General features: G+C 52.2%; 2 protein-coding genes across 2 annotated transcripts; both read left to right on the forward strand.

Annotated features, from left to right (window-relative positions):
* The first annotated feature begins 2,240 nt into the window (after positions 1 to 2,240).
* On the forward strand, positions 2,241 to 12,968 carry RNPS1 (RNA binding protein with serine rich domain 1). The gene is given in 9 exon segments (XM_058570294.1): positions 2,241 to 2,331; positions 6,188 to 6,375; positions 6,618 to 6,773; positions 7,416 to 7,607; positions 7,911 to 8,013; positions 8,315 to 8,468; positions 11,221 to 11,342; positions 11,344 to 11,363; positions 12,066 to 12,968. Coding segments are annotated over 8 exon segments (918 nt in total). The 5' UTR covers positions 2,241 to 2,331; positions 6,188 to 6,304; the 3' UTR covers positions 12,166 to 12,968.
* A 1,535-nt stretch (positions 12,969 to 14,503) lies between these two features.
* ECI1 (enoyl-CoA delta isomerase 1) lies at positions 14,504 to 26,097 on the forward strand. Its single transcript, XM_058570295.1, has 7 exons — positions 14,504 to 14,626; positions 14,722 to 14,835; positions 18,433 to 18,560; positions 22,073 to 22,219; positions 23,184 to 23,305; positions 23,404 to 23,582; positions 25,827 to 26,097. Exons 1-7 carry the CDS (start codon positions 14,575 to 14,577, stop codon positions 25,991 to 25,993), a joined length of 909 nt encoding a protein of 302 aa, XP_058426278.1. The 5' UTR covers positions 14,504 to 14,574; the 3' UTR covers positions 25,994 to 26,097.
* Positions 26,098 to 26,387: the final 290 nt, after the last annotated feature.

Here is a 26,387-nt window from a genome sequence, read left to right on the forward strand (position 1 = left end):
CAGCCCCCACAGCCTCAGCAGGTTGGCACTGGGGGCTGAGAGGGCAGAAAGCCAGGAATTCTGGAAGGCTGGGGGCTGGGAGCCTCCAGAGTTTTATTTTCTCATGTTTCTTCCGAACACATTCTGCTGATCCTCAAAATGGCAAAAGCCAAGATGCTCAAATTTTAAAGCTCAACAGCTGATAACACACTTGATAACAAAAATCAGTAATATTTAGAAACAAATTTGAGTAAATTCATGTGTCTGAATAAATCATACTTTTAGATTCAATATAAAACATGTTAAAATTTACATGCATGCCAAATTGTATTGCTTTAGAACATTAAAATAAAAAGCAGAGGAGTCTGTCAGCCCAGCTGGTGGTGTCCAAACCCTCCTCTCATCATAGTGGGGTCACCAGCCTGCCCCCTCCCCACCGAGGGTGTCAGTGCCCCCCTGGGCAAAGGCTCTGGGTTCGGCCCCTCAGGCACACACTGATGGTTGGTCCAGGACGTGTGGGGCTCCGACGTGCTGCCACAGCCTCCTCACAGACCTCCATGTGCTGCAGGTCTGGACCACCAAGGCCACCCCGTCCCGAATGCCAACCCTCTGGGCCCCTTCACTGCTGCAGGGCCACGGCCCGCCCTTCTGTTCCACTTACCCTCCATGCCTGGCCATGGCAGATATGATGGTGACGCAGAGAATTTAACTTGCTCAAAATGCCCCCCACTTCCACACCTCCAGTCAAATCTAAATCCAAAGGGAGGACCCATACTCAGAATGACTCTGCCTGCCAACCCCCACCCCCAGGAACGGGGTGGTGCCTCAGCAGAGGGACTCAGGAGGCATGCTGCTCCCTCCAGGCTGTATTTTGTTCCCAACTCCTCAGACACCCTTCAGCCCAAGGTGAGGTGTTAAGGGCACACCTGACACCCCTGGACAGGGCCAGAGGGACTGGAGGAGGGAAAGGAGTCACTACCCACTGGCTGGGAACACCATGTGGAGAGAAAGCAATGACTTGCCGACTGCATCCATTGCACCACCCATCCATCCCAGGTCAACAAGCCTGTCCTCCCCCCGATATCTAATCCGTCTCCAATTACATTGGTTCCTTCCTCCAAAATAGCACCGTGGATCTGTTCCCTTCTCTTCCTTGCTGCACCTACCTGTTCAAAGTGCACCTTCCCTCCTCCCACTAATAGTCATGGAGCAACGACTGCTGGCCAGGAGCGCGGGGGAGGAGCGACGGACGGGACAGGACGCGGGAGGCAGAGAAGTGAACAAAACCCCCAAGCTCTGGCCCTCTCAGCGGCGGGTTTTACTCCGACAGCCTCCTGCCTGGGCCCAGGGCTCTACACCCTCACCCCTCCTTCTCCCTTTGCCAGAAGGTTCTTAACAGTGCGTCCTTGCCTGCACCGTCCACTGCCGGGGGATGACGCCGGCGCCGTACCTTGCACATCCTCCATGTCCCCCCACTGCTGAACTCTACCTTCCTCGCCCTGGCCTGCGAGCCGCCGCACTGGCTGCACTGGCAACACTTCGCTTCTTCAAACGAGCCTCCACGCCTTTGCACCTGCTGTTTCCTCTCCTGGGCGCGCCCTTCCAGTCGGGTCTCAGCTGCAGTGTCACCTCGTCGGAGACGCCTCCCCTTCTGCACCTTGTCTTCTACCCTAACTTTTGCTCGCCACTCGTTCTGGCCGCACTGCCCCCTGCATTGCCCACCCGGCCGAGTTCCGCTGGCGCAGAAGCCGCCTCTACACGGTCACCCCGCACTCTACGCATAGTTTTTAACCGCACGAACCCATCCCCGCGCCGGCCCTGCCCGCTGAGTCGCCTCCGCCTGGCGGTCCCCCACAGCGGGCCGCCAGAGGCCGCACCGCCTGTGCATCCTTCCTCGCCCACCGCCAGGCCGCCCAGGGCGCGAACCAGGCAGGTCAGGAATGCAGCGTCGGGGCTGCACTTAGGCCCGCCACGAGTCCAGTGCGCACGCGCACGGAGAGGGGCAGGGCCGTATTAACCCCCTCCACGCCGGCCCGAAAGCTGACCGCGTGGCGCGCCGCCCCGGTCCCGGCGAGCCCCACCAGTTTGCCGGCCCCATGAGGCGCGCAGCCAGCCCGGGGTAGCCCCAGACACCCCTGCAGAGAGAAAGACAGAGGACGCGCTCCCGACACGGCTCGCCACAATTGGCCTTCGCCCTTTAACACTCTCCTCGCTCGTGCCCATTGGCTGAGGCGCTTACGTCATCGCTGCGCGCCGGACAGCGGCTCCTTCCCGCTCCCTAACCTTGACGACAGAGGGGCGCCGGCCTCTGCGGGTGAGGAGAGCGGGACGAGTTCGTGGCGGCAGGAACATGTAAGTTGGGGGAATCCGGCCCCATCCGAGCCACGGGGGCCGCCCGCCAGTCTCGGCGGGAGGCATCTTAGAGCTGGCCCGCTCCCCGACCCCGCGGTGGGGGCGGCACCCTGGCGGCGCGGGGTCTGGGAAGAAAGAGTGTGGCCCGGGGCGGGCGAAGTGGGAGGCGCCGAGGCCGCGGCCCGGAAGTGGTCCGGGCCGCGGCGGGCGGAAGGGCGCTCTTGCTTCGTCCGCTCTGCGGCTGGCTCAGTAAGGCCCGCGGGACTCAGAGCAGCCGGGCGCACCGTCTTCGCCCTCGGGGTCCTCTCGCCGGGCTGGAGACCCAGGCCCGCAACGCCAGGCCCTGCCCTGGAAGCGCCCGTGGCCCGGCGCCTGGACTGGGGAGTTGTGAGTGAACGCGGACGGGGGCTGCGAGGTCGCGTGCGGGGCCCGTGCCGGTGGGTGCGGAGTGGCTTTGTGGGATGGCTGCCCTGGAAGACCGGCTGCTCCTCCCTTCGGGCCATTAATTCACACGCTCACCCCTCGAACGTGTGCTGGGCCGTGAGTGCCGTTCTCGGAGTTAGTCCTCGAGGAGACGGCCCCTGATGACGAGGTTACGGCAGAAGGGAGGATGCGGCAAGATTCAAATCAGTGGAGCAGAGACGTGGCTTTTTCTCTTTGTTATTTCGCATGAATTGTGCCTAGAGTGTACCTTTAAATGGGGAAGGTGCGGTGAAGATTGAGCTGAAACGCCATCTGCTCGAGATTTAACTATTTGTTCTCTCCTCTCTCTGGTGGTTGGACGCGCACCTTTCCGGAGGATGGGGGAGGTAACCAAGGTCCTGTGCTGTTACCTGAAGTTGTGTGAGCAGAGAGCCTCAACCTTTGCTTCCTAGCACTCGGCCACGCCCGGCACAGCGTTCGCTTACTCTGTGGTTCCTAATTCGTAGAGTGTTCAAGAATAACCAGTGCTCCTTGTTTTCACGAAGTACATTCGGGCAGATCAGTAGGACGGGGTGGGGCCCAGGTATCTGCACTCTAGGCTATCTGCACCTGTGGCTATTGAGCACTGGAAATATAGCTAGCCCAAATCGAGGTGTTTAGAAGACTTAGTATGGGAGAGAGAGAGTAAATACTTTATTAATACGTTTTTATACTGTTTATGTTGAGAATATAATATTTGGGTTATAGTGTGTCAAATAAATACATTACTAAAAGTTAATTTGACCTGTTAACTTCTCCTTTTTGTAATGTGACTACTAGAAAATTTTAAGATGTGGTTGTAGCTCGCACAGTCTATTCCTATTGGACAGTGCTGCTCTTGGTGACCCTAATAAGGATGGTCCAGGGGCTCCTGTTGAGCATTCAGAGATTAGGTGTGACTTGGGAGGCAAGAGTTTATGTGGGAAAAGAGCCTCCAAACATGGGAAAACATCCCTTTATTCTAACGTTAGCTGACATTTATTGAGCCTTAACCATGTGCCAAGTCTCTTTCATGGGTTAATTTGGTTAATGTCCATGACAACTATAAAGTATAGGAACTGTAATTGTCACCATGATGCTGCTGATGAGAAATTGAGGCTCAGAAAGATTAAGACTATCCAAGGTCATACAGCAAAGCCTTGAATCAGACTCAGGCAGGCTGACTCCAGACTTTTTTTTTTTTTTTCTTCTGAGGAAGACTAGCCCTGTGCTAACATCTGTTGCCAGTCTTCCTCTTTTTTCTCCCCAAAGCTCCGGTACATAGTTGTAGAGTTGTAGCTCTTCTATATGGGACACTGCCTCAGCACGGCTTGATGAGTGGTGAGTAGGTCCACACCCAGGATCCGAACCAGCAAACCCTGGGCCACAGAAGCTGAATGTGCGAACTTAACCGCTGCGCCACCAGGCCAGCCTCTGACTCCAGACTCTTAACTACTGAATTGTACTCACTGATTGTTCAAGGATGCTAACTTTATCGAATGCTGCCTGCTCAGTGTCTATAGTACCTAATTATTTTAAGGTAAAACATCTTAAAAGATTTTAAAGCCCTGGAAAAGAGCAGCAAAAATTATATTCTTGGGGTCGGCCCGGTGGCGCAAGCGGTTAAGTGCATGCACTCCGCTGCGGCGGCCCGGGGTTCGCCAGTTCGGATCCCCGGGCGCGCACTGACGCACTGCTTGTCAAGCCATGCTGTGGCAGCGTCCCATATAAAGTGGAGGAAGATGGGCACGGATGTTAGCCCAGGGCCAGTCTTCCTCAGCAAAAGAAAAGAAGAAGAAGATTGGCAGATGTTAGCACAGGGCTGATCTTTCTCACAAAAAAAATAAATAAATGGGGCCGGCCCCGTGGCTTAGTGGTTAAGTGAGCGTGCTCCACTGCTGGCGACCCGGGTTCGGATCCTGGGCTCGCACCGACGCGCTGCTTCTCTGGCCATGCTGAGGCCGCGTCCCACATACAGCAACTAGAAGGATGTGCAGCTATGACACACAACTATCTACTGGGGCTTTGGGGGGAAAAAATAAATAAAATAAAATCTTTAAAAAAAAATAATAAAAAAATAAGTAAATAAATGAAGTGGAGGAAGATGGGCATGGATGTTAGCCCAGGGCCAGTCTTCCTCAGCAAAAAGAGGAGGATTGGCAGATGTTAGCTCAGGGCTGATCTTCCTCCCCCAAAAAAAATAAAATAATATTCTTCTCTCATCCACTCATTTGATTGTCCAAAGCCAGGTGCTCTTTCTTGAGTCAGAACATTTATTCAGCATTTTGAGCACCCCTACCCACGTGGAAACAGGGTCCCAAGTGGTGTGCTGTGTCCAGGTTATTTACAGGCTATCAAGGAAAGTGAGAGATTGTTGATACTAACATTCTGAGGGCTTTGCTTATAACTCAAGCAAGTTGTACAGAATTCCACTAGAAATACTGAAGGCAGGGAGTGCTGTGCCAGGAAACACAGGACACACAGTGAATGAGTAGTTGGTTCTTGAGTAGGATTTACTAATGACCATTGATTGAGCACACGCTGCGGTCCAGGCCCTTTGCTAAACCCTTACGTGCAGTGTCTCATCCAATTCCAATATTAATTTTTTTCCCTCAACGTCTTATTTTTGAAAAAGTGTAAACATGTAGAAAAGTTGAAAGAATTGTACAGTGAATATTCACATCACCACCACCTGGATTATACAAGGCACATTTCTGCCATATTTGCTTTATCATATATCTAGCCACCCATCAATCTTATTTTCTCTTGCATTTCAAAGTAAATTGCAGGCTTTGGTTTGCTTCCCCCATAACACTTCCATATACATATCATTAAAGTTCAGTGTTAGCAGTGACTTCTTTTTAATGTCATGTTTTACTGCTTTTCAGATGTTCCTATCAGATATTTTATCTGTCTGCATTTGAGTATTTAAATGTTTTAATGCTGGTACCAGTCACTTTTGAAATGGTTTTTGCTTCCAGTCATATCGTGTATCCAAAGTATCCTACGAGGAAATTACAGCAATAAAACAAGAGATTTAGTCCTCTTAGTAATCCTGTCGGAGAACCACACTCAGTTAGGTTTTTCTCTGTCCTGAATGCATATGTGCTGTACTAAGGGACTTATCATCAAACTTAGGAGTGAAAAACGGGTATTGCACCACCTATAAAATACCAGTGACTGGCACCACCACCTTGTCCTTTAGAAAAAGACAAGCTAAGTTCTACCTGTGTGTCCTGTGGGGGCGGGCTCCCTGGGGAAATGGTGAAGGTCCCCCTAATGTTCCTGGCTTTGTGGACACTCGCTGCTTAGTGTACTCCTTGCCACCTTCTCATGTGCTCAGCTTTTGACTGCAAAGTAGATTTGTTGCCTTGCCAATTCATTCACTCTGTAAATCCTTTTATCTTGTTATTAGGCTGCACTTTGGCGTAAATTGCAATCGATTAGGGATCGTTTCTCAGACTCAAGTTAGAAGTGAGAGTTCAGATAAGTGAGGCCGCCATTGCTGCTTTGAACACCTCAGAAGGGGAGAATGGATTTATCAGGAGTGAAAAAGAAGAGCTTGCTAGGAGTCAAAGAAAATAATAAAAAGTCCAGCACTAGGTAATCCTTCTGTCAGATTTTCTAGTGCTACTTTGGGGGTGCTCATTGATAGGGACCCTCAGAAAGGGGAAGATTGGAAATGTCTTGCATTCTGCAGTGAAAGTGTCCTAAGCCACAGATTGTTTTGCTCTGTGGTCGTCTGGGATCTCTGTAGCCCTTTGGATCCCCTCTTTTGGGTTGTGCTGTTGTTTCAGGGTTTGCTGAGAGGGGCATGCGATCTCATACTCTTCCTCACCATCCAGGGCTCCTTCTCCTACCAAACGCAAAGACCGCTCTGATGAGAAGTCCAAGGATCGCTCTAAAGATAAAGGGGCCACCAAGGAGTCGAGCGAGAAGGATCGTGGCAGGGATAAAACTCGAAAGCGGCGCAGCGCTTCCAGTGGCAGCAGCAGCACCAGGTGGGGCTAGTGGGGAGAGCCTGGAGGGCCTCACCTCCACAGCCACACCCTGCTTCCCGCCGAAGAGCCTGCAGGCGTCTCTGTCTTCTTAATTATTTATTTAAAAAAAAGACAAACACCCTCCAATTGTTAATAGAGACCCTAGTTTATGGCAAACTGGTTTGATGGTGTTTGGGCTTTCCTTTCTAGAGATATTAAGGAATGGGACATCCTGGGGTATATTTTTCTCTCAAGTGCTTCTTACTCAGAATTGTGATTGGATTGCCCTAGCCTGGAGCTTGTTTTCCCTCCGGTTCAAAACCGGCCAGAGTTAGTCAGCAGCCACCTTCCAAGCTGAGTTGGTTCTGACTTGCCAGGCTCCTCCATTACCTCCCAGTAGGCAAGGCTTCTGCCTAGGTAGGAAGCAGCTCGTTCTTCCTTTGTTGTCCCTGCACAACGTGAATGCTGTTTTCTTTCCCTGCCTAGGGCTTTGGCTTGGGAGGGGCGGGGTGAATGTTTTCCACACTGGGCAAAGCATTGAGGCTTGGAAATACGAGGACAGTGGTTTCCTCTTTTTGGGAGCGCATGCAAGCTTGTCTGTGCTGTGAAGAAATGTTGTTCCCACCTGCTCTTGTCCATGACCCCTTCCATCTCACCCCTCAGGTCTCGGTCCAGCTCTACCTCCAGCTCGGGCTCCAGTACCAGCACGGGCTCAAGCAGCGGCTCTAGCTCCTCTTCGGCATCAAGCCGCTCTGGAAGTTCCAGCACGTCCCGCAGCTCCAGCTCCAGCAGCTCCTCCGGTTCTCCAAGCCCTTCTCGGCGCCGACATGACAACAGGCGGCGGTCCCGCTCCAAGTGAGCTCCCCTCCAGCGCTGCATCTCTGCCCAGTGTGGCTCATTTCAGGGTGATCTCCCCCAAAACCCGTGAATTATCTGGGAACTTAATGGGGACTATAAAGTTATCATAGTTATTATAAAAGTAGACCAAAAAAGGAGTCTTTCTGTCTTAATAGGATTTCTGAGACGGTGATAATGTATATGAATTGGCAGGGCAAGCTTCCTTATAAAACACTGGCATTCTAGCAGTTAACATCCCCACTAAAGAAATTTTGACTTGACAGAAATTGATTATTTCTTGTGTTTTGTTTTTTCAATAAGATCCAAACCACCCAAAAGAGATGAAAAGGAAAGGAAAAGGCGGAGCCCTTCCCCTAAACCCACTAAAGTGCACATTGGGAGACTCACCAGGAACGTGACCAAGGTGAGAATCTCGAATCTATCCAGGGGAAGGGTGTGTCTTTTGCAAATTTTTAGAATAGAAAAGTGTGGAAAAGCAGGCCTCTGCCAGAAGGTGAGCTTTATAGCCTCTTGGAGGACAAACGTAATAGTATGTGATTCAAGTAGAGCACTGATGAATTCCTTTTAATAGAACATATCGTACATGTGTGTCTAGGAGATTTACCCCAAATGCCGAGGTGGTAGTCAGTATATGGTGAATTCTCTTTGACTCTTACACAAGTGATTGACAGGTGAGCATTAGAGTGACACTTCTCTCCCTGTAGGATCACATCATGGAGATATTCTCCACTTATGGGAAGATTAAAATGATTGACATGCCTGTAGAAAGGATGCACCCCCATCTGTCCAAAGGCTATGCGTACGTGGAGTTTGAGAATCCAGATGAAGCCGAGAAGGCGCTGAAGCACATGGATGGAGGTGGGTGGCCCTGCCAGCACTCTCTGACTTCCATTCTCTGTCCCCTGTCCAAGACCAGCTACCTGCCACACATAGGGACCTTTAGAACCAATTTCCAACTTGGCTGCACATCAGAATCTCCCTGGAGCTCTTTCAGGATTCCAGTTCTTATCCACTGTGCATGTTCACCAAAAACATGTTTTATGGGACATTATTCATGAAAAAAATTGAGCAAATATAAATATGTTAGCATTTTAAGAATTTTTCAATTTGTTAAAAACTTAAGGCTCAAATGAAGGGGTTTTTTTTTGTTGTTTTTGGTTTTTTTTGTGAGGAAGAGTAGCCCTGAGCTAACATCCATTGCCAATCCTCCTCTTTGTGCTGAGAAAGATTGGCCCTGGGCTAACATCTGTGCCCATCTTCCTCTACTTTATATGGGACGCAGGCACAGCACGGCTTGACAAGCAGTGCATTGGTGTGCACCCGGGATCCGAACCTGCAAACCCTGGGCCGCCGAAGCAGAGCGCACGCACTTAACCGCTACACTACAGGGCCTGCCCCTGAAGGTTTTTTTAGTAAAAAATATATTATAGATATAATGAAGCATTTGGCTTTTATATGGGAATGTTTCCTTTAATCCTCTCTGAAAGTCATTTTCTGCTTTGCTAACATTTCAACATTTTTAGGATTACGTTGCTGAATTCACAAATTTTACCCATTTCCCAAAAGTTTGTATCTTAACTGTTTTATGACATTTATAGCCATTTGTATTGGGCAGAATGGTTCTAACAACATTGGAATATTTGTGAATCGTTTGGAATGGCCAGTTTTCATTTTGTCTTCAAGTCAGCGTTTTAAGGAACGTGAAGTTTATCTCTGCCCCAGCTCACTGCTGCTGTAATTCAGGCAGCTGGGGCAGAGAGCTGGGACTACCCATGGCACTGTGTGGGCTGCCGGGCGAAGGAGGGAGGAGAATCTGAACACCTCAGAACCTTGGAGTCCTCGGAGGCCATATTATACACTTGGTAAATAGCTTAGCAGTTTTTTGGATAATTGCCCTTGAGCCCTGGTAGAGTTCCTTGATACTTAGGTACCTCTGTTTTAGTCTACTTAAATCCCTCTGAAGTGTTTTAGGAGTTCAGCATAAACTACGGTCCATCACTCTGCATGCATCAGCCCTGGGCCTTGTAAATGACATCTTCGTTTCGGAGACTGTTGATCGTGTGTATTTGACAGTCTCAGCACTTGTTAAAAATTCAGGGGAGTGTGCATGATTATAAATATTCCACATTTTCTTAAGATTCTGGTAGGACCTTTTTGTGTGTCCCCATGTCATGCTGTGCACCATCAAATGAAACAACTCCATGCTGTCCTCAGGACAGTGGAGGAGCTAGGGCTTTCCTAGCAGCTGGCCAGGAGAGGGATTTGTCTCTGTTGTTGTATAGTCAGTCAGTGTCATGAAAGCCCTAGTTGGGGCTGGCTTTGGCGGTGGGCCAGGAGCCACCTTTGGCTGTGTTTACTTAAGTTAGCCTTTTGAGTATGTTCTGAACACAGGTCCACATGCCTGAGTTATCCCCTCTACCTTTGAAGTTTCCTTAAAGGTAGGAGCTGAGAAGATAAAAGAGCCCTCTACCCTTCGGGAGCACACACGGGCTGTGCTTGGTTCCCTAAGCAGTCCCTGGACTGAGGTCAGGGTACATGCTCCCCTGGGGTTCCTCTGGGTCTGTGCCTCTCTCCTTTACTCTTGCTCTCCCTGAGGCCCTGCAGGTTCCTCCGGCCTCCGTCCTGAGCTGCCTCCCCTCACTGTTCTCATATGCTTTCATTCCCACACATGAGCTTTTAGTAGTGGCTGCATGTAGTCACCTCTCTGAAGCACTTTTTTCAAACTCTTAAGACAAACGTGACATCTAAACCTCATTTCATTCTGTTTCCCCAGCCCAGAAGTCTCCTCCTCCTCCCAAGCCCCACTTCTCAGGAGATCATAGCTCATCCACAAACTTGGTGCTGCTCCCCACCCAGTCCATCCCCATGTTCTAGTGATTCTGCATCCCAGTTACCCCTTGAGTTCTTACATTTTACCCTATCTCAGTCCTGCCGAAATCCCCTAATGGGTCTCCCCACTGCTCTTTTTTTTTTTTTAATATAATTTTATTTATTTATTTATTTATTTATTTAATTTATTTATTTATTTCACCCAAAGCCCCAGTAGATAGTTGCATGTCACAGCTGTACACCCTTCTAGTTGCTGTATGTGGGACGCGGCCTCAGCATGGCTGGAGAAGCAGTGCGTCGGTGCGTGCCCAGGATCTGAACCCGGGCCGCCAGCAGCGGAGCGCACGCACCCAACCGCCAAGCCACGGGGCCAGCCCTTCCCCACTGCTCTTGTCTGGCCCCTTCCCATTGTTCTAGAGAAGGAAGCTCAAGTGCTGAAACCACCTTCCAGCTCAGTCTCAGGGCCGGGGCACAACCCTGCCCCTCACTTAGTGGATTCCAGCATGTTCTTTAGGTGTCGGCTTGGATGGCACTTCCTTTGGGAGGCCATCCCAGTGCATCAAGGTAGAGACCCCTGTTAGGTGCCATGCCCCCTTATAGTTTCTTGATGAAGCTTCCAATAATAGTAATTATGTGGTCATTTCTGTGAGGAGCTTAGTTTGTCCTTGTTCCCCTGGACCCCTGTCTGTCTTGCTCTCTCTGGTATGCCCACCATGGCATAGGGCCTGGCCAAGCGTAGGTACTTGTTAGATATTTTGTGATTTGATCCCTTTTTCAACAGGACAAATCGATGGCCAGGAGATCACTGCCACAGCTGTGCTGGCCCCCTGGCCTCGGCCGCCCCCCAGGCGATTCAGCCCTCCCAGGAGAATGCTGCCACCACCTCCCATGTGGCGCCGGTCACCCCCCGCGGATGAGGAGAAGGTGAGTCCATTTGGGGTCTCACGGAGGACTAACTGGGGCCAGTTTGGGTTTGTTTTATTTACAACATAAAGTGACAACATGACTTTGGGACCCTATTCGGCCCCACCCATGCATGTCCCCCTCCCGACGACCCCCACCCTGTGCCTTGTGCCTCCTGATGGGAGTGGGAAGGTGGTGTCGGTATGGGTGACCTTCAGAGCGCGTGTTCTTCCACCTGGGAAAGGGAGGAGCAGAGCAACTGCTGGAGTGAGGGAGAGGCAGAAGGGGTGCCTGCAGGCTGCACCAGTATTCCTGGGCGACTCTGGGTCCTGTACGACCAGAGACAGGCTCCTCCCACTCCTAGCTGAGAAAATGGGGCGGGGAGGGGGGGGTGTGGCTAATTCCCTTGGAGAGGCAGCGATTGGCCATCCTCTGCTGGTGGTGGTGTCCTCTGCTGGTGGTGTTGAACTGCCCTTTCCACAGCCCTCAGAAAAGGGGAGGAAGCCTGGGGTTGTGCCTTTGGTCTCCAGACCATCTGTTTCCTTCCCAAGGGCTCCATGTCAGTGTCACCCAAAGGGCGCTGTCCTGACTTGGAGTGTTGAGACGTGAAGCTGTGCAGAATTGTTCCTGAAAGAAGCCAGCTTTTCCCCTGCAGTCCGCAATGCGGAGCTGCGTCCGCGGCATTTGCTTCCGTGTCTGATGTGGTTTCTCCTCTTCCCACAGGTCACGCTCCCCGCGGCGCAGGTCCCCCGTGCGCCGGCGCTCTCGCTCTCCTGGCCGCCGCCGCCACAGGAGCCGCTCCAGCTCCAACTCCTCCCGATAAGCAGGGCCACCAAAGCTCTGCTCCCTGTAACTTATATCCCAACCAACTCAGTTTTGTCACTTTTCTAGCCGAAGGAGGATCGGTAGGAAAGAAATCCCTCACTCAGGCAGGCTTCGAAGGCAGCAATTTAGACGTTTCCTCTGAAGGCCAAGTTCCAGCTGCAGAAGTGTTGCTGGTTTGAGGTTGTGCCTATAAAGATGCCCTCCAGTTTTCTGGCTAGAAAGCTCCCACATTTCCAGTCCCTTAGAGGGTCAGTTCAGTGGCAAAGCCAGCAGGGATGAGCAGGGCTCCAGGTGGCACTGTGGCCCCAGTCTGGGAGTACGTTTTTCCATTCCACACATGACCTGGGGCTGTCTGGTGGCGTGCAGGATCCTTCAGGAAGGGTTGGTCTTCGTGTGGCTGCCGTTCCTGTTAGCCTGGCCCTGCTCCCCTGCTTGAGTCCTCTCTGACCTCCAGGGTCAAATGCTCCATGGTTATTGCCATAAATGGTTCTGTTTTTACATGTACTCACGCGCACACATACACACACACCCCTCGTCTCCTTTTCTCTCTGAAATTGGTGAGCAAGTTAAGAGCCAGCTCTGCAGGGTCATCATGGACCCCCCTGTTGCGGCTTTTATTCATGGTAGTCTTGCAGGTTACCTTGGCAATGTGTACATTGCTTTTTTGGCTTTTACTGTACAGTCAGTACTACAAATTTTCTGTTTTGAGTTTTGTAACTTTGTAGCATTTTAGATAATGTGTTTGTACTTTGTTGTGTAGAGTGAAAGGATTGTGTTGAATAAAGCTAGGATTAGACTGCAGATTGAGTGGTGGGTTTGCTGCCTCCTTCCTGTCCCTTAGGCCTAAAGAGAGCTTCAGTGGTGAGGGGATTAAAAACACATGTCTGCCTAAGAACTGAATTTTAGTTTCATTTCCAAAGTCACACCTCCAAAATCTGTCAACCAGGAGAACACCATTCAGCTCGCCCTGGGTGTTGGGTTGCTCCTGCAGGTCAACAGATCAGAGAAGGAGGTGTTTCATCACCTCATGTTCCCAGGAGCTTCAAATTCCACCTGACCAAAAGCAGGGGTCTCATCTGCTGCTGCTCTATCAGGTAGCTATGGAAAAACTATTTTTCCTCCTCAAAAATTGGTTTGTGCTACAAGGAAGAATTGGAAATGCTTGTGTTGAAGAACAGAAGTTTCCATTGCCCAGCGCTGTACTTGGCCCTTATGGTGTCCAGTGTTCAAATCAAGTGGTCAGAATAAGACCATGTACTGCCAGGCAGTTCGAAGGCTTGCTGCCTCCCCATCTGCCTCATTCCCCCTGCCCTGCAGGTCACCACCTTTGTTCTTGGCTATCTTTGCAGTGGTTATTCATGCAGGATCAAGCAAATAAAAAGTGTTTCCCTTCCCTTGTGGAGGAGGCGAGATGGCACTGCAGTCCCACCAGTAGTGTGAGGGCTCCTGTTGCCTCCAGCCATGCTTTTGTGCGTGCTGCCCAGCTTTTGTACCCTTGCCATTGTGATGGGGGAGGTGGCTGATTTGTCCTCAGTTGCCAGACTGCCGCCCCCACGCCTGCAGCTAAACTACCAGCCTTGATGCCTGTTATCCCCAAGGGCAGGAGGCAGAGACCACAGTTGAGGCAGCCCCTGTCCCCCATGGGCACCCGCCTCTGTAGCATCGTTTTCAGTACCTGTGTCTGCAGGGTGGAAGAGTTGGAGAAATGGCCCTGGTGTTATCTGGTTACCTTCATTACCCAGATGCTGTGGTAGCTGACTCTGAACAAGGAGTTGGCCAGGGTCCCCAGAGTGCCTAATTACCACTTAGGCTCACAGCCTCCTCTGGGACTCAAATGCTCTGACTTAACGTGCATTCACCCCGAGTCTCAATACTCTCCTGCCTGGTGACTTGGTCTTTCCCTGCTTTCCGTGCTTGGACAGCACGCCAGCCTGCCACAGGCACAGCTGTGGGGGGAGGACAGTGTCCGTCCTGCGGGGTTTGTGAGAAGGACCTATCCTGGACAGGCGGCCCACGCCAGGCTTCCATGCTGGGCGACACTCCACCCGGCATCCCCAGTGTCCCGCTCAGTAATGCCGTCGGCTCTGCCCGCTCGGGCCTCCTGACCATGGCCTCGGGTGGCCCAGCGCCCATTGCAACTGGCGAGCCCAACGGGGCGGGGCCGCTCCGGCGCCGGCCTCCAGGAGGAGCGGCCTGAGGCCCTCCCCAGGGCTGGGAGGATTTGGGCCCGGTTGGCGGGGTGGGGTGGAGGGGCGGAGCGGCCGAGCCGGGGCGGGGGTTGGCGGCGAGCGGACTTGGACCCGGACGCGGAGTGGGGTGGACGGAGGCGGGACCGGCAGGGAGGGAGCACCGCCCCGAGCGGCGAGTCCATACCTCGGCGCCGCGGCCCCGACCCCCTCGGGTCAAGATGGCGCTGGCGGTGGGAATGCGGGTTGCGGCGCGCGCTCTGTTCCGCCCGTGTGCGTGACCTCCGGCGGGCGGCGTCGGGGCCGCGGGCGGGGGTCGGGGTCGGGGAGGGGCGGCGGGCTAACGGGCCTCGCGCTGCCGTCCGCAGGGACCCTGCTCCGGGGTGCGGCCCTCGGGTGCACGGAGCCGGCGGCCGGCGGCGGGGACGGCGCGCGGAGTTTCGGGAGCCAGCGGGTGCTGGTGGAGCCAGCCCCGGCCGCAGGTAAGCGCCCCCAGCGCCCCGCTCCTCGGGCCCGGGCCGCTCTGTGCAGCGCGCCCACGGTCTCACGGTCTCAGAGGTTCGGGCGGTGGTGCCGCCGCCTGGCCGGCCAGAGTTACCCAGCGCGGGATTCCTGCCGGTGCCCGCTGCCGAGGGGGAGAGGCGGAATTGAACAGCGCAGCGCAGGCTGGCAACAGAGCACGCTCCGTATGGCACTTCGTTTTGTTCTTCTCCCGAGCTCCAAACCCAGACCTGGAATCTGACTCATGTGAAAGCTCTTGAATTTCTAAAGGCCGCAAGATAAAGCCCAAGTTTAAAGTCAATTTCTGTTGAGTTTAGAGCTTAAGGGTCATCAATGTAGGTAGTTTAAATGAGTTTTTTTTCCCCCACTTCAGTATGAAGATAAAAATAGTTCTGTTTTTAACGTTTGGGGGATGTGCTCCTTTAAGCTATAAATTGGAAATTGAAAATAATTGGAAGTATTTTGGAATAAAATATTTTAATTTTTCTTAATACTCCCACATGACACACAACCCAGCAGATATTTTACTAATTAAAGACAGGAGCCACAAGTGGAATCACTCCTGACACCACCACCCCAAATTAGAACACCTCTTAAAACACCTCTTTTCTATCCCCTTTCCAAAGGGGATAGAAAAGGTAGAAAAAGCACATTTGAAAGAGAACCCGGTGCTTTCTCTACCGGAGAGCACTCCGGAGCTGGGTCCTGAAAGCACTTAGGGTCAGATATGGGCAAAGTTTGGGATTTTAAGACATGCTGTCCCACGGCCTCCCAACTCTAGGCCTCAGCCTTTCAAGATGGGGTCCCTGCAGTGGGTTGAGAGGAAGCCCTGCTCCCCACATCCGGCTGCAGCCTCAGTCCTCCTCTACCCGCCAAACCCACCACCCACACCTGGAGCTACCTCGGGGGCACCATGTTCCTTGGCTCAGTTCTCTTGTTTAGTTCCTCTCTGGGTTGGGGGCTGCCTGAGCCAGGTGATGAGGGGCCTCTGGGTAGGCCCAGCTACAACCGAAACCTGAGTTTCTGAAAGGATTGTTTCTGTGACAGATTTGAATATACATCAAAAAGTGCAAAAACAAATATTTACAAGTATTGGAATGGATAGTGGTGATGGTTGCACAACATTTTGAATATGCTTAAAACCACTGGATTGTACACTTAAAAGTGGTTTAAATGGTAAATTTTATTTTATGAAACAAACAAAAAAAAGTATTGATGAGATAGCAATTTTTTACCAAAGCTTTTTCCCCACTGCAGCGCGCTAGCATGGCATAGCAGAGAGTTTGAGGTCAAGACAGCCAGGCTTGGTTCTGTCCTCACTGCCAGACCCAGTTAGCCTTCAGGCATCTTGAGACTTAGATGAAGTCATGCAGTAAAAGTGCTTTATTTATTTTTTGTGTATGTGAGGAAGATCAGCCCTGAGCTAACATCTGTGCTAATCCTCCTCTTTTTTGCTGAGGAAGACTGGCTCTGAGCTAACATCTATTGCCAATCCTCCTCCTTTTTTTCCCCCCAAAGCCCCAGTAGATAGTTGTATGTCACAGTTGCACATCCTTCTAGTTGCTGTATGTGGGACGCGGCCTCAGCATGGCCGGAGAAGCGGTGCGTCAGTGCGCGCTCGGGATCCGAACCCAGGCCGCCAGTAGCGGAGTGCGTGCACTTAAGCGCTAAGCCACGGGGCAGGCCCAAAAGGGCTTTAAAAATGTTTTCATTTAAGTGCTGTTACTGAAGCTGATTTTAGATTCCATTCAACATTCCATTCATGAAACTAGAGTACCCACCCCGTGCCAGAGGTGTGGTTACTTACCTCATGATGTCCAAGTTCATCCAAATTCCTTTTCGTCAACTCATGTTCACCTTTGGCCTCTTTACCTTTCCCCCAGTGTTCCCCCAGTGTTCTACCTCTCCAGGCTCTGAAGAAATCCAGAGTTAGCTTCAGAAACCTCCCTTTGAACCAAGTTTGGGGAGCTCGCTTCTGGAAGTTTTGATTGCTTCTTATATGTACATGTGCATACTTGCAGCCAGTTAGTAATTACCTGTTCCTCATAAATCAAAGGTCTCAAAAGAGCCCATCTGCCTTCAGGACTTAGTTCTCCTAGACAATGGTTTATGTTGACCCTCCGGAGATTCCCAAGGTCCTCACCAGGGAAACACGCCCTAAATGAACCGTGCTGTTTCTGAAGCCCTTAGCGCCTGCCCTGGGGCAGCAGTGAGAAGAGATGGCCCAGGCCAGCAGCTGCAGTGTCTGCAAGGGCAGGCCCTCCCCTCCTGCTTCCCCTGCTGCTGGCAGAATGAATGAATGGATCATGGTGTGTTTAAGAACATCTGACCCCTGATATTTTTAGCCTTTGTCCTTAAACAGGCATGAACCAAAGCACCCCACTGGAGTTCCTCCTTACAAATCTGGTTCCTAGAGTTTGCTCACTCAGTCCTCAAGAAACTAAGGCCATTTCCTACTCCCACAAGGACGGAAGACTTGTGTCTGGGAGAAAAAGGTTAACAAAAATTTCTACATGAATGTTCACAGCAGCATTATTCACAATAGCCAAAAGGTGTAACCAATCCAAGTGTCCGTCAGAACATGAATGGAGAAACAAAATGTGGTCCATCCATACAGTGGGGTATTATTGGACCTTAAAAAGGAATGAAGCACTGACACACTGCAACATGGGTGAACCCTGAAAATGTCATGTTAGGTGAAAGAAGCCAGACACAAAGGGCCACATAGTGTGATTCCATTTATAAGAAATGTCCACAATAGGCAAATCCATAGGGACAGAAAGTAGATGAGTGGTTGCCAGGGGCTGGAGCAGGAGAATGGTGACTGCTGATGGGTATGGAGTCTCCATTTTTTTTTCAGTGACTTTTTTTTTTTTAATTGAGGAAGATTGGCCCTAAGCTAACATCTGTTGCCAATCTTCCTTTTTTCCCTTTGTCTCTCCAAAGCCCCAGTAGTTATATGTTGTAGTTTTATAACCCTCTAGTTGCTCTATGTGGGACGCTGCCTCAGCATAGCTTGATGAGCGGTGATTAGGTCCAGGATCGCCCAGGATCCGAATCGGCGAACGCCAGGCTGCCGAAGCAGAGCACACAAACTAAACTGCTACACCACCAGGCTGGCCCATGGAGTTTCCTTTTGGGGTGATGGAAGTGTTCTGGAACTAGATGGTGGTTGTACAACATTGTGAATGTACTTAATGGACCTGAATTGTTCACTTTTTTTTTTTTTTTTTCCCCCCCAAAGCCCCAGTAGATAGTTGTATGTCATAGCTGCACATCCTTCTAGTTGCTGCATGTGGGACGCGGCCTCAGCATGGCCGGAGAAGCGGTGCGTTGGTGCGCGCCCGGGATCCGAACCCGGGCCGCCAGCAGCAGTGCGCGAGCACTTAACCGCTAAGCCACGGGGCCGGCCCTGAATTGTTCACTTTTAAATGGCTAATTTATGTTACGTGAATCTCACCTCAATTAAAAAAACCCAAAACCATGTAGCTTCCTATGGCCAGGTTGAGGGTGCAGGATGATTGGGGGCACTTTTCCAATGCTAGGCGTGAGCTTTTTCCTCTTCATTTTCAAACTAGGGGTTGCTGTGATGAAGTTCAAGAATCCTCCAGTGAACAGCCTCAGCCTAGAGTTGCTGACAGAGTTGGTCATTAGCCTGGAGAAACTGGAAAATGACAAGACCTACCGAGGCGTCATCCTAACTTCGGTGGGTACTCCTTAGCTCCCCCAAGGCCCCCAGTCCTCTGATCAAAGTGTGAACCTGTTAGCAGATCCAAGTCCAAACTCGGAGACCATCTACATGTCATCTGGTGTAGAATAACCAGGCAGCCCCGGATGCAGGTGCCACCAGGAGAGGCTTCCAGAGATCATGGTCCTGGGCAGGTGACGTTGTTGCAGGGATGACGTTGAGCCCACACTGATTCATGAAGGGCAGACCCTGCACAAACTTGGTAGTAGATTCCTGGGGTGCCCTCCCTGGGTGGCCCCTGTAATAATGCTCATCATGAAAGCCATGCTCTTCTTTCCTCTTCGGGCAGGTCTTAGAGTTGAGTTCTCAGAGGGCAAACTTTTCCCTTCTGAATTCTCGAGGGGAATCTCAGCATTGACCCCAAGAGCTGGCAAAGGCATCTGTGGGAGCGGCGCCATTGCTGAGGCCAGGGAGGGCAATAGGCAGTGTTTTTTGGGCCCAGGAGAGTGGGACGGGGTGTGACCCTGAGGGAAGTGGTTACAGTGGCTGAGGAGAAGGGAAGCCGGGTGGTCCTTGGAGCCTGGGCTGGTTTTAACACCCAGACCAGCAGGACTGGGGGTCTCATTTGTTCCTGCCTCCCTCCAGCGGGCATCAGGCCCACCTGCTCTGCCAGGCGCTGGGGGTGCCAAGAGAGGAAACAGATAAGACCAGCTGGGGAGATGGAGTGTGGATCCAATGTAACAGGCCCTTTGTTGGGTCAGGAGAAGCACTGGGATCACCTTTCAAGTTAGAAGGAGCCACAGACAGCATGAGTGTCCCCCAAAGCTAAGTGCCATATTACAGAGACCAGTGGGGAACATCTTAGCCGTGCCATCATTCAAGGTGCGGGAAGCAGACAGTCACAGCCTCTGTCAGCGGGGGTTTGGAGCATCCACTGTTGTCCCAGGGTGGCCTGATCTTGTTGCAGCTCTGAAGAGCCTGGCTGCCTCTGACGGGGGAACCATCATTGTGCCGGAGGCAGGGACCAGCAGGGGACTCTCGGGAGCTGGGTCTGATGTGTACAGCCAGTGGGTCCTGTGAAGCTGGGGTTTGCAGAGCAAAGCCTCACCCCTTCCCATGGAAGAGAGATTATTCTGTGTTGCTCTGAGGGTAGGACTAATCCTCCTGGGTGTAGATTGTTGAGGGGCTGGTGACAGTTAAAATCCCAGGGAACGTTCTGACAATTACAGCTGACCTGCCTGGAGATGCTGAAATTGCCTGGGAACTTTTCATCCTGGAGAAGTTCTGAAAATACTCCATTTAAGGCGTCATTCATAGCATGACACTATTGTGCTCTAAAAATGAGAGAGCTGCGTGTCACCAAATATAGGACCTTCAGAATGAAAGAGGGGAAGAACCAGCACTTAGCGAGACCCCGGCCTGCGTGCACGTGGGCACTGTGCAGGAGGGTCCCTGAGCCCCCCTCAAGGTTGCACTGCCCAGGGGCAGGGGGCCAGCATTTGTCTCTCTAAAGTCCACATTCTCCCCACTGCGGCATCATCTCCCCACAAAGGTCTGTATGCATTATGTTCTGTATTGAGTGCCTACTCAAAGTAGGTCCTCAGCAGGTGACTGGAATGACGTTGTTCTTGTGTCCTGTGCCCACCAGAACAAAGGACCACAAACAAGGTGGCTTAAAACAAGAAAGGTATTCCCTCACAGTTCTGGAGGCCCTAGGGGAGAACCCTCTGCTTCTTCCACTTCCGGGGGCTCCTGATGTTCCTGTACTTGCTCCACCACTCCAGCGTCTCCCTCTGATTTCACACAGCCATCTGCCCTGTCTCTCTGTGTCCACATGTCCCTCTCCTTAGGACCAGTCACGGGATTTAAAGCCTCCCTCCTCCAGGCTCAACTTGATCACATCTGCACACTTGATCACCTCGTCTTAACTTGATCACATCCACAAAGACCCTATTTCCAAATAAGATCACGTTCATGGGTACTGGGGGTGAGGACTTGACCTTGTCTTTTTCGAGGACACAGTTCAGCCCACCACAGATGTGTTGGTGAATCACAGAAACAGGCTGACCCACATCCCTTCAGTCTGTCTGGCAAAGGCCGTCCCCAGTTAGGATCACTGTGGTTTTCTTCTCTCATCCAGAGGCGACTTCTTTGCTTTTGCTTCCTCAAGCACGGGGACTGTGGGCGAGTACTGTTAATGTGTCCGACTGCTGTAGTGATAAAATGTATTGGATTTTTTGGGGGGTGAGGGGAGAGGGCCAGTTGCTGGTGGTGGGAAAAGGATAAGGAAAAAGACAAAAGCTAAATGTGAAGTCTACCCACGTCCTCAGAGCAAGAACAGCTCTGTCCCCACCACTATAGTCCCTGCACCTGGCCCACGAGAGACAGCCCGGCCTGGTTAATGATGGTGCATCTGTCCATCTCTCTCTGGTCTTTTTAAGTCATAGGAGTAGGACACGTTCTGTGGAAACAAAAGAGGTCAGCCTACAAGTATTATGCACATACAGCATGTGTGTACGAGAAAAATGGAACTGCATTCCACACCCTGCACTGCAACTTGCTTTTGTCGCTTAACAGAAGGATGTAGAGTGACTGTCCCCTACTTCATTTTATCCACCCGCTCCTCCCAGACAGACCCTGGGTGTGGTCAGTCCTGGTTAGTGAATCAGTACAGATGATGCCTGCCTCAGGCGCCCAGCCCCAGCCCCGGACACGCCCAGCCGTGCAAGCAGCTCGCTTGCTCAGAGGTGCTCAGACCACATGGGAGCCCCAAGTATGGGTGTCTCTGCGCAGTGGCTACTGAGCCATCCCTCCCCAGTCTGCGTTCTTGGCCAACAGTGCTATGAACGCCCGGAACTTGGTGTCCACCACTGCAATGCACCATTGTGCCGGCAGCCCTTTATCCCAGCCTGTCCTTCCCCTTCTGTCTTGGTTTGCTCCCTCTCCCTTCCCTGGCATCTCTCTCAGGACTTGGGGCATCTGCACAGGACACACATGCCTTCCAGATCATTCCCCAGGCTTCTGTCTCACATGTGACAGCCCAGAGCAGAGGTCTGGCTTCTCAACTGGCTATCGCGTCTTCCTTCCCTGGCTGTGTTCTGACAGCTTCACCTCCCGGCCTGCACTAGAGTCTGCAGCTTGCTTGACCTTTGGGGGCAAATCAACAGGCGCTCCCTCCAGACTCTGTCAGGAGTCCTCCGCACAGCCTCTGAGTCTCTCTGCCCAGGACACCAAACACAGGCAAATGCAGAGCCGGGCGTGCACAGAGCCCAGTGTGTTTATGTCCTGGGGAGCACCGGACCCTGCCTGCCTATTCTGCTTTCCTGGTTTAAAGCTGGAAAGGGAAGAACCTCCCAGGACGCAGAGGGAACTGAGTCTGAGGAGGGTCTAGGCTGAGTCCCTGGAGCCCCCAGCTCTGCTGCCCTGAGCATGACTGTGGCCCCACTGCCCCCTGGGCACCTGTGGGCTCCCCAGGCCCTGGGGGTTTGTTGCCTGGAGGAGGGCTCTGACGGGACCCCTGGCTCCTGCAGGACTGCCCCAGGGTCTTCTCAGCTGGCCTGGACCTGACGGAGATGTGCGGGAGGAACCCAGCGCACTATGCCGAATACTGGAAGGCTGTGCAGGAGCTGTGGCTGCAGCTCTACCTGTCCAACCTGGTGCTGATTGCTGCCATCAACGTGAGTGTCCCCGTTCCTGAGTGGCCTTGATGACTCACTGGGGACCAGTCTGGGGGGAGAGGGGGCGGACATGGCCCTGCCCTCAGGAAGCCCTCGTTGGGCAAGAGGGCCTCGAGAAGATCCTCAGAAGTGCACAGGTAAGCATGCCATCACAGACCAGTGTGACGTGACAAGGGGGGCCACTGGGGGTCGACTCGCTCACTGGGGTGGGGGCAGGGCCCACAGGTCAACACAGCCCAGCAAGAGGGCTGTAGGGGGTGGGGGGCAAGTGGGGAGTGGGAAACATCACTTTGGCCTGACCTGGGAATGCAGGTGTGGGCGGCTGAAGCGAGGGGGTGGGCTGAGGCTTGGGAACCAGTGTACCTTGAAGAGCTGGTTGTGACAACCAGGTGCGAGGAGGGCCAAACTGGGCAAGGGGAGGATGGCGAGAGTTAGGAAGACTCCAACAGGGTGTGGTGGCGACTGACAGCATGTGAGGGGCCTGGAGGGAAGGAGACACTGACGAAGACCTGCTGTCTTTGTTTGGGGCAGTGGGGTGCATGAGATGAGGGCAGTGTGAGTTTGGGGTTACCAGGACGTCCTGCTGGATATGGCGACAGGCCCCATGGGGCATGGCATGAAATGACAGCTCTAGCTAAATGCTTATTTGGCATTTTAGCATCTGGACAAAAGCTGTGCAAGGAAAGGCAGCTAGCTTCCCTGACCAGAGAGTTAAGAGCAATATTCTGACCCCTGAGAGCTGACAGCCCTGCCAGTGCCCGGGGCCCTCGGGCTCATGGGCCAGCCTGAGTCCCCATTGTGTACACCCAGCCCAGACAGTGTTGGTATGGCGCCCTGGGGGTCTGAGGTACCCCGGGAGTTCACACCCACCTGCAGGCCTTTCCTCTGGACCCTGGCTCTCTGGAATATGACTGGGACCAGCTGCAGCGGCACCCAGAGCCCAGTGGTCTCACTTCCCCTGCAGGGAGCCTGCCCAGCTGGAGGCTGCCTGATCTCCCTCGCCTGTGACTACCGTGTCCTGGCTGACAATCCCAAGTACCTCATAGGGCTGAACGAGACCCTGCTGGGCATCGTCGCCCCCTTCTGGTAAGGCCAGGGGCTGCACCCACACTCCACTTGGCCCTGGGACAAGCTGACCCACCTGGGAGCCCCCAGCTGGTGGTGAGTGGGTGTCTGCGTTGCAGGCTCAAAGACACCCTTGTGAACACCATCGGGCACCGTGCTGCGGAGCGTGCCCTGCAGCTGGGGCTGCTCTTCCCGCCGGCGGAGGCCCTCCAGGTGGGCATGGTGGACCAGGTGGTGCCCGAGGACCAGGTGCAGAACACAGCACTCTCAGTGATGGCCCAGTGGATGGCCATTGCAGGTGAGGAGCACAGAGTGGGGCAGCAGCTGTGGGTATTGGTGGGCAAGCAAAGCCTCCTCCCTCCCCAGCCTGACCCTCCTGGTGAGACCAGAAAGTTCTCATTGTAAAGGTACTCTGTGCAAGTCACAAATGTGCCAGTCGTAATAGCAGACTGACTTAGTGTCCTGAGGCCGCTGTAACAAATTACCACAAGCAGGGGAGGAAGGCTTAAAACACCAGAAATGCATTCTCTCGCTATCTGGAGGCCAGAAGTCCAAAATCAAGGTGTGGGCAGTTCCTCGCTTACTCCAGAGGCTCTAGGGGTCCTGCCTCTTCCAGCTTCTGGTGGCTCTGGGGGTTCCTGGGCTTGTGTGCATCACCCCACCCTCTGCCTCCATCTTCGCATGGCCTTCTCCCTCTATGTGTGTGTGTGTCTCAAATCTCCCTCTCCTTTCTCTTATAAGGACACCTGTCATTGGATTTAGAGCCAACACTAAATCCAAGATGATCTCATCTTAATTACACCTGCAAAGACCCTTTTTCCAGACAAGACCGTATGCAGCACAGGCTGTAGAGGGGTGGTTAGTACTTGCACATATCTTTGCGGGGTTCACTATTTAACCCACTGCACAGACAACTGGAAACAGCCTGCACGTATGTTTATAGAAATAGGGCTGCTTATATCAACTATGATAGAGAACAGGATCAGCAGACCATCTGTAAAGAACCAGGTAGATTTCAGCTTTGTGAGTCACACAGTCTCTGCCACACCTGTGGTGTTGGAGCACGGAGGCAGCCAGAGTACAGGCACTAATAAGAGTGTCTGTGGTCTGATAAAACTTAGGGCCACTGAGGGGACTGGCCTGGTGGTGCACTGGTTAAGTGGGCACACTCCGCTTTGGCAGCCTGGGGTCTGCAGGTTCAGATCCCAGGTGCACACCGACACACCGCTTGTCAGGCCATGCTGTGGCAGATGTCCCATATAAAGTAGAGGAAGATGGGCACGGATATTAACCCAGGGCCAGTCTTCCTAAGCAAAAAAAAAAAGAGGAGGATTGGCAACAGATGTTAGCTCAGGGCTAATCTTCCTCAAAAAAAGACTTAGGGCCACTGAATTTCATATAATTTTCACATGTCACAAAATATTACTCTTTTTCCAACTATTTAAAAAACGTAGAGGGCTGGCCTGGTGGCGTAGCGGTTAAGTTCATGTGCTCCACTTCAGTGGCCCGGGGTTCGCAGGTTCGGATCCTGGGCGTGGACCTACGCGCTGCTCATCAAGCCATGCTGTGGTGCCATCCCATATATAAAATAGGGGAAGAGGCCGGCCCTGTGGCTTAGTGGTTAAGTGCGTGCGCTCCGATGCAGGCGGCCCGGGTTCGGATCCCGGGCGCGCATAGACGCACTGCTTCTCCGGCCATGCTGAGGCCGCGTCCCACATACAGCAACTCGAAGAATGTGCAACTATGACATACAACTATCACCTGGGACTTTAGGGGAAAAATAAATTAAAAAAAATAATAAAATAAAAAAATAAAATAGGGGAAGATTGGCACAGATGTTAACTCAGGGCCAATCTTCCTCAGCAAAAAGAGGAAGATTGGCAACGGATGTTAGCTCATGGCCAATCTCCCTCACCAAAAATTAATAAATAAATAAATACATACATACATAAAAACCATTCTTAGCTCAAGGGCCGAGGGGGGCCAGGTTTGCCAACCCGTGATACAGACAAATGACTGAATGCCATGCAGCCATTAATTATGTCATAAAAGAATGTTTAGTGACATGGAAAATATTCTCAATAATATAATTGAGTGAAAAAAACAGGTTAAGAATGCAATTTTTATAATATCATCCTATATGTTTTTAAAGGAAATCGGTGGGCAGTGGGGAACGGGTGATTTTCTTCTCTTTGCTTACTTGCGTTTTCCAAGTTTTCTTTTTTTTTATATATATAATTTTATTTATTTATATTTTTCCCCCAAAGCCCCAGTAGATAGTTGTATGTCATAGTTGCACATCCTTCTAGTTGCTGTATGTGGGACGCGGCCTCAGCACAGCTGGAGAAGCAGTGCGTCGGTGCACGTCCGGGATCCGAACCAGGGCCGCCAGTAGCGGAGCGTGCGCACTTAACCGCTAAGCCATGGGGCCAGCCCTCCAGGTTTTCTATCAGAGTTTCTGTTGGAACTCTCTTGGAAAGGTTGGGAATGATGCCACTGTCTCAGAGAGCGAGTTTTCACACGTGGACCCCATTTTCTTTAGACCACGCTCGACAGCTGACCAAGAATATGATGCGAAAGCCCACAGCGGACCGCCTAGTGAAACAGCGTGACCCAGACATCCAGAACTTCGTCAGCTTCATCTCCAGAGACTCCATCCAGAAGTCCCTGCGGACATACTTAGACAAGCTCAAAGCAAAGAAGGACTGAGGGCCGCGCTGCCCATGCAGGATCTAGCCACATGCACCCTCCCGGGAGCCCCCTGGTCCCAAGGGGTTTTAAACAAGCGGTTTCCCAATTGAAAAGTACTTCTAGCTCTTTGCTCTGCTGATCTTCTTAAAAGGCCCTGTTCCTTGTAGCCAGCATCCCGAGGCCCACCACTACCCATGGGTGCCCTTCCTACCTGGCGGTCGGGTAGGGAAGGATGGCGGGTAGTGTCTCAATTTGGGAACCCTGAACTGGCAGGACCTCGGTGATGTCACCACTGAGTGACCAAAAGCAGAACTGTGCATAAAGTCCTTGGGTTGTCCCATCCCTGGCCCCTGGGCTGCCTGATTGCTGGAGGCATAAGGCCAGGTGGTCGTGGGCCCAGAAGATCCACAGA

This window comes from Diceros bicornis, chromosome 26 (assembly GCF_020826845.1).
Source record: "Diceros bicornis minor isolate mBicDic1 chromosome 26, mDicBic1.mat.cur, whole genome shotgun sequence".
Classification (NCBI taxonomy): Eukaryota; Metazoa; Chordata; class Mammalia; order Perissodactyla; family Rhinocerotidae; genus Diceros; species Diceros bicornis.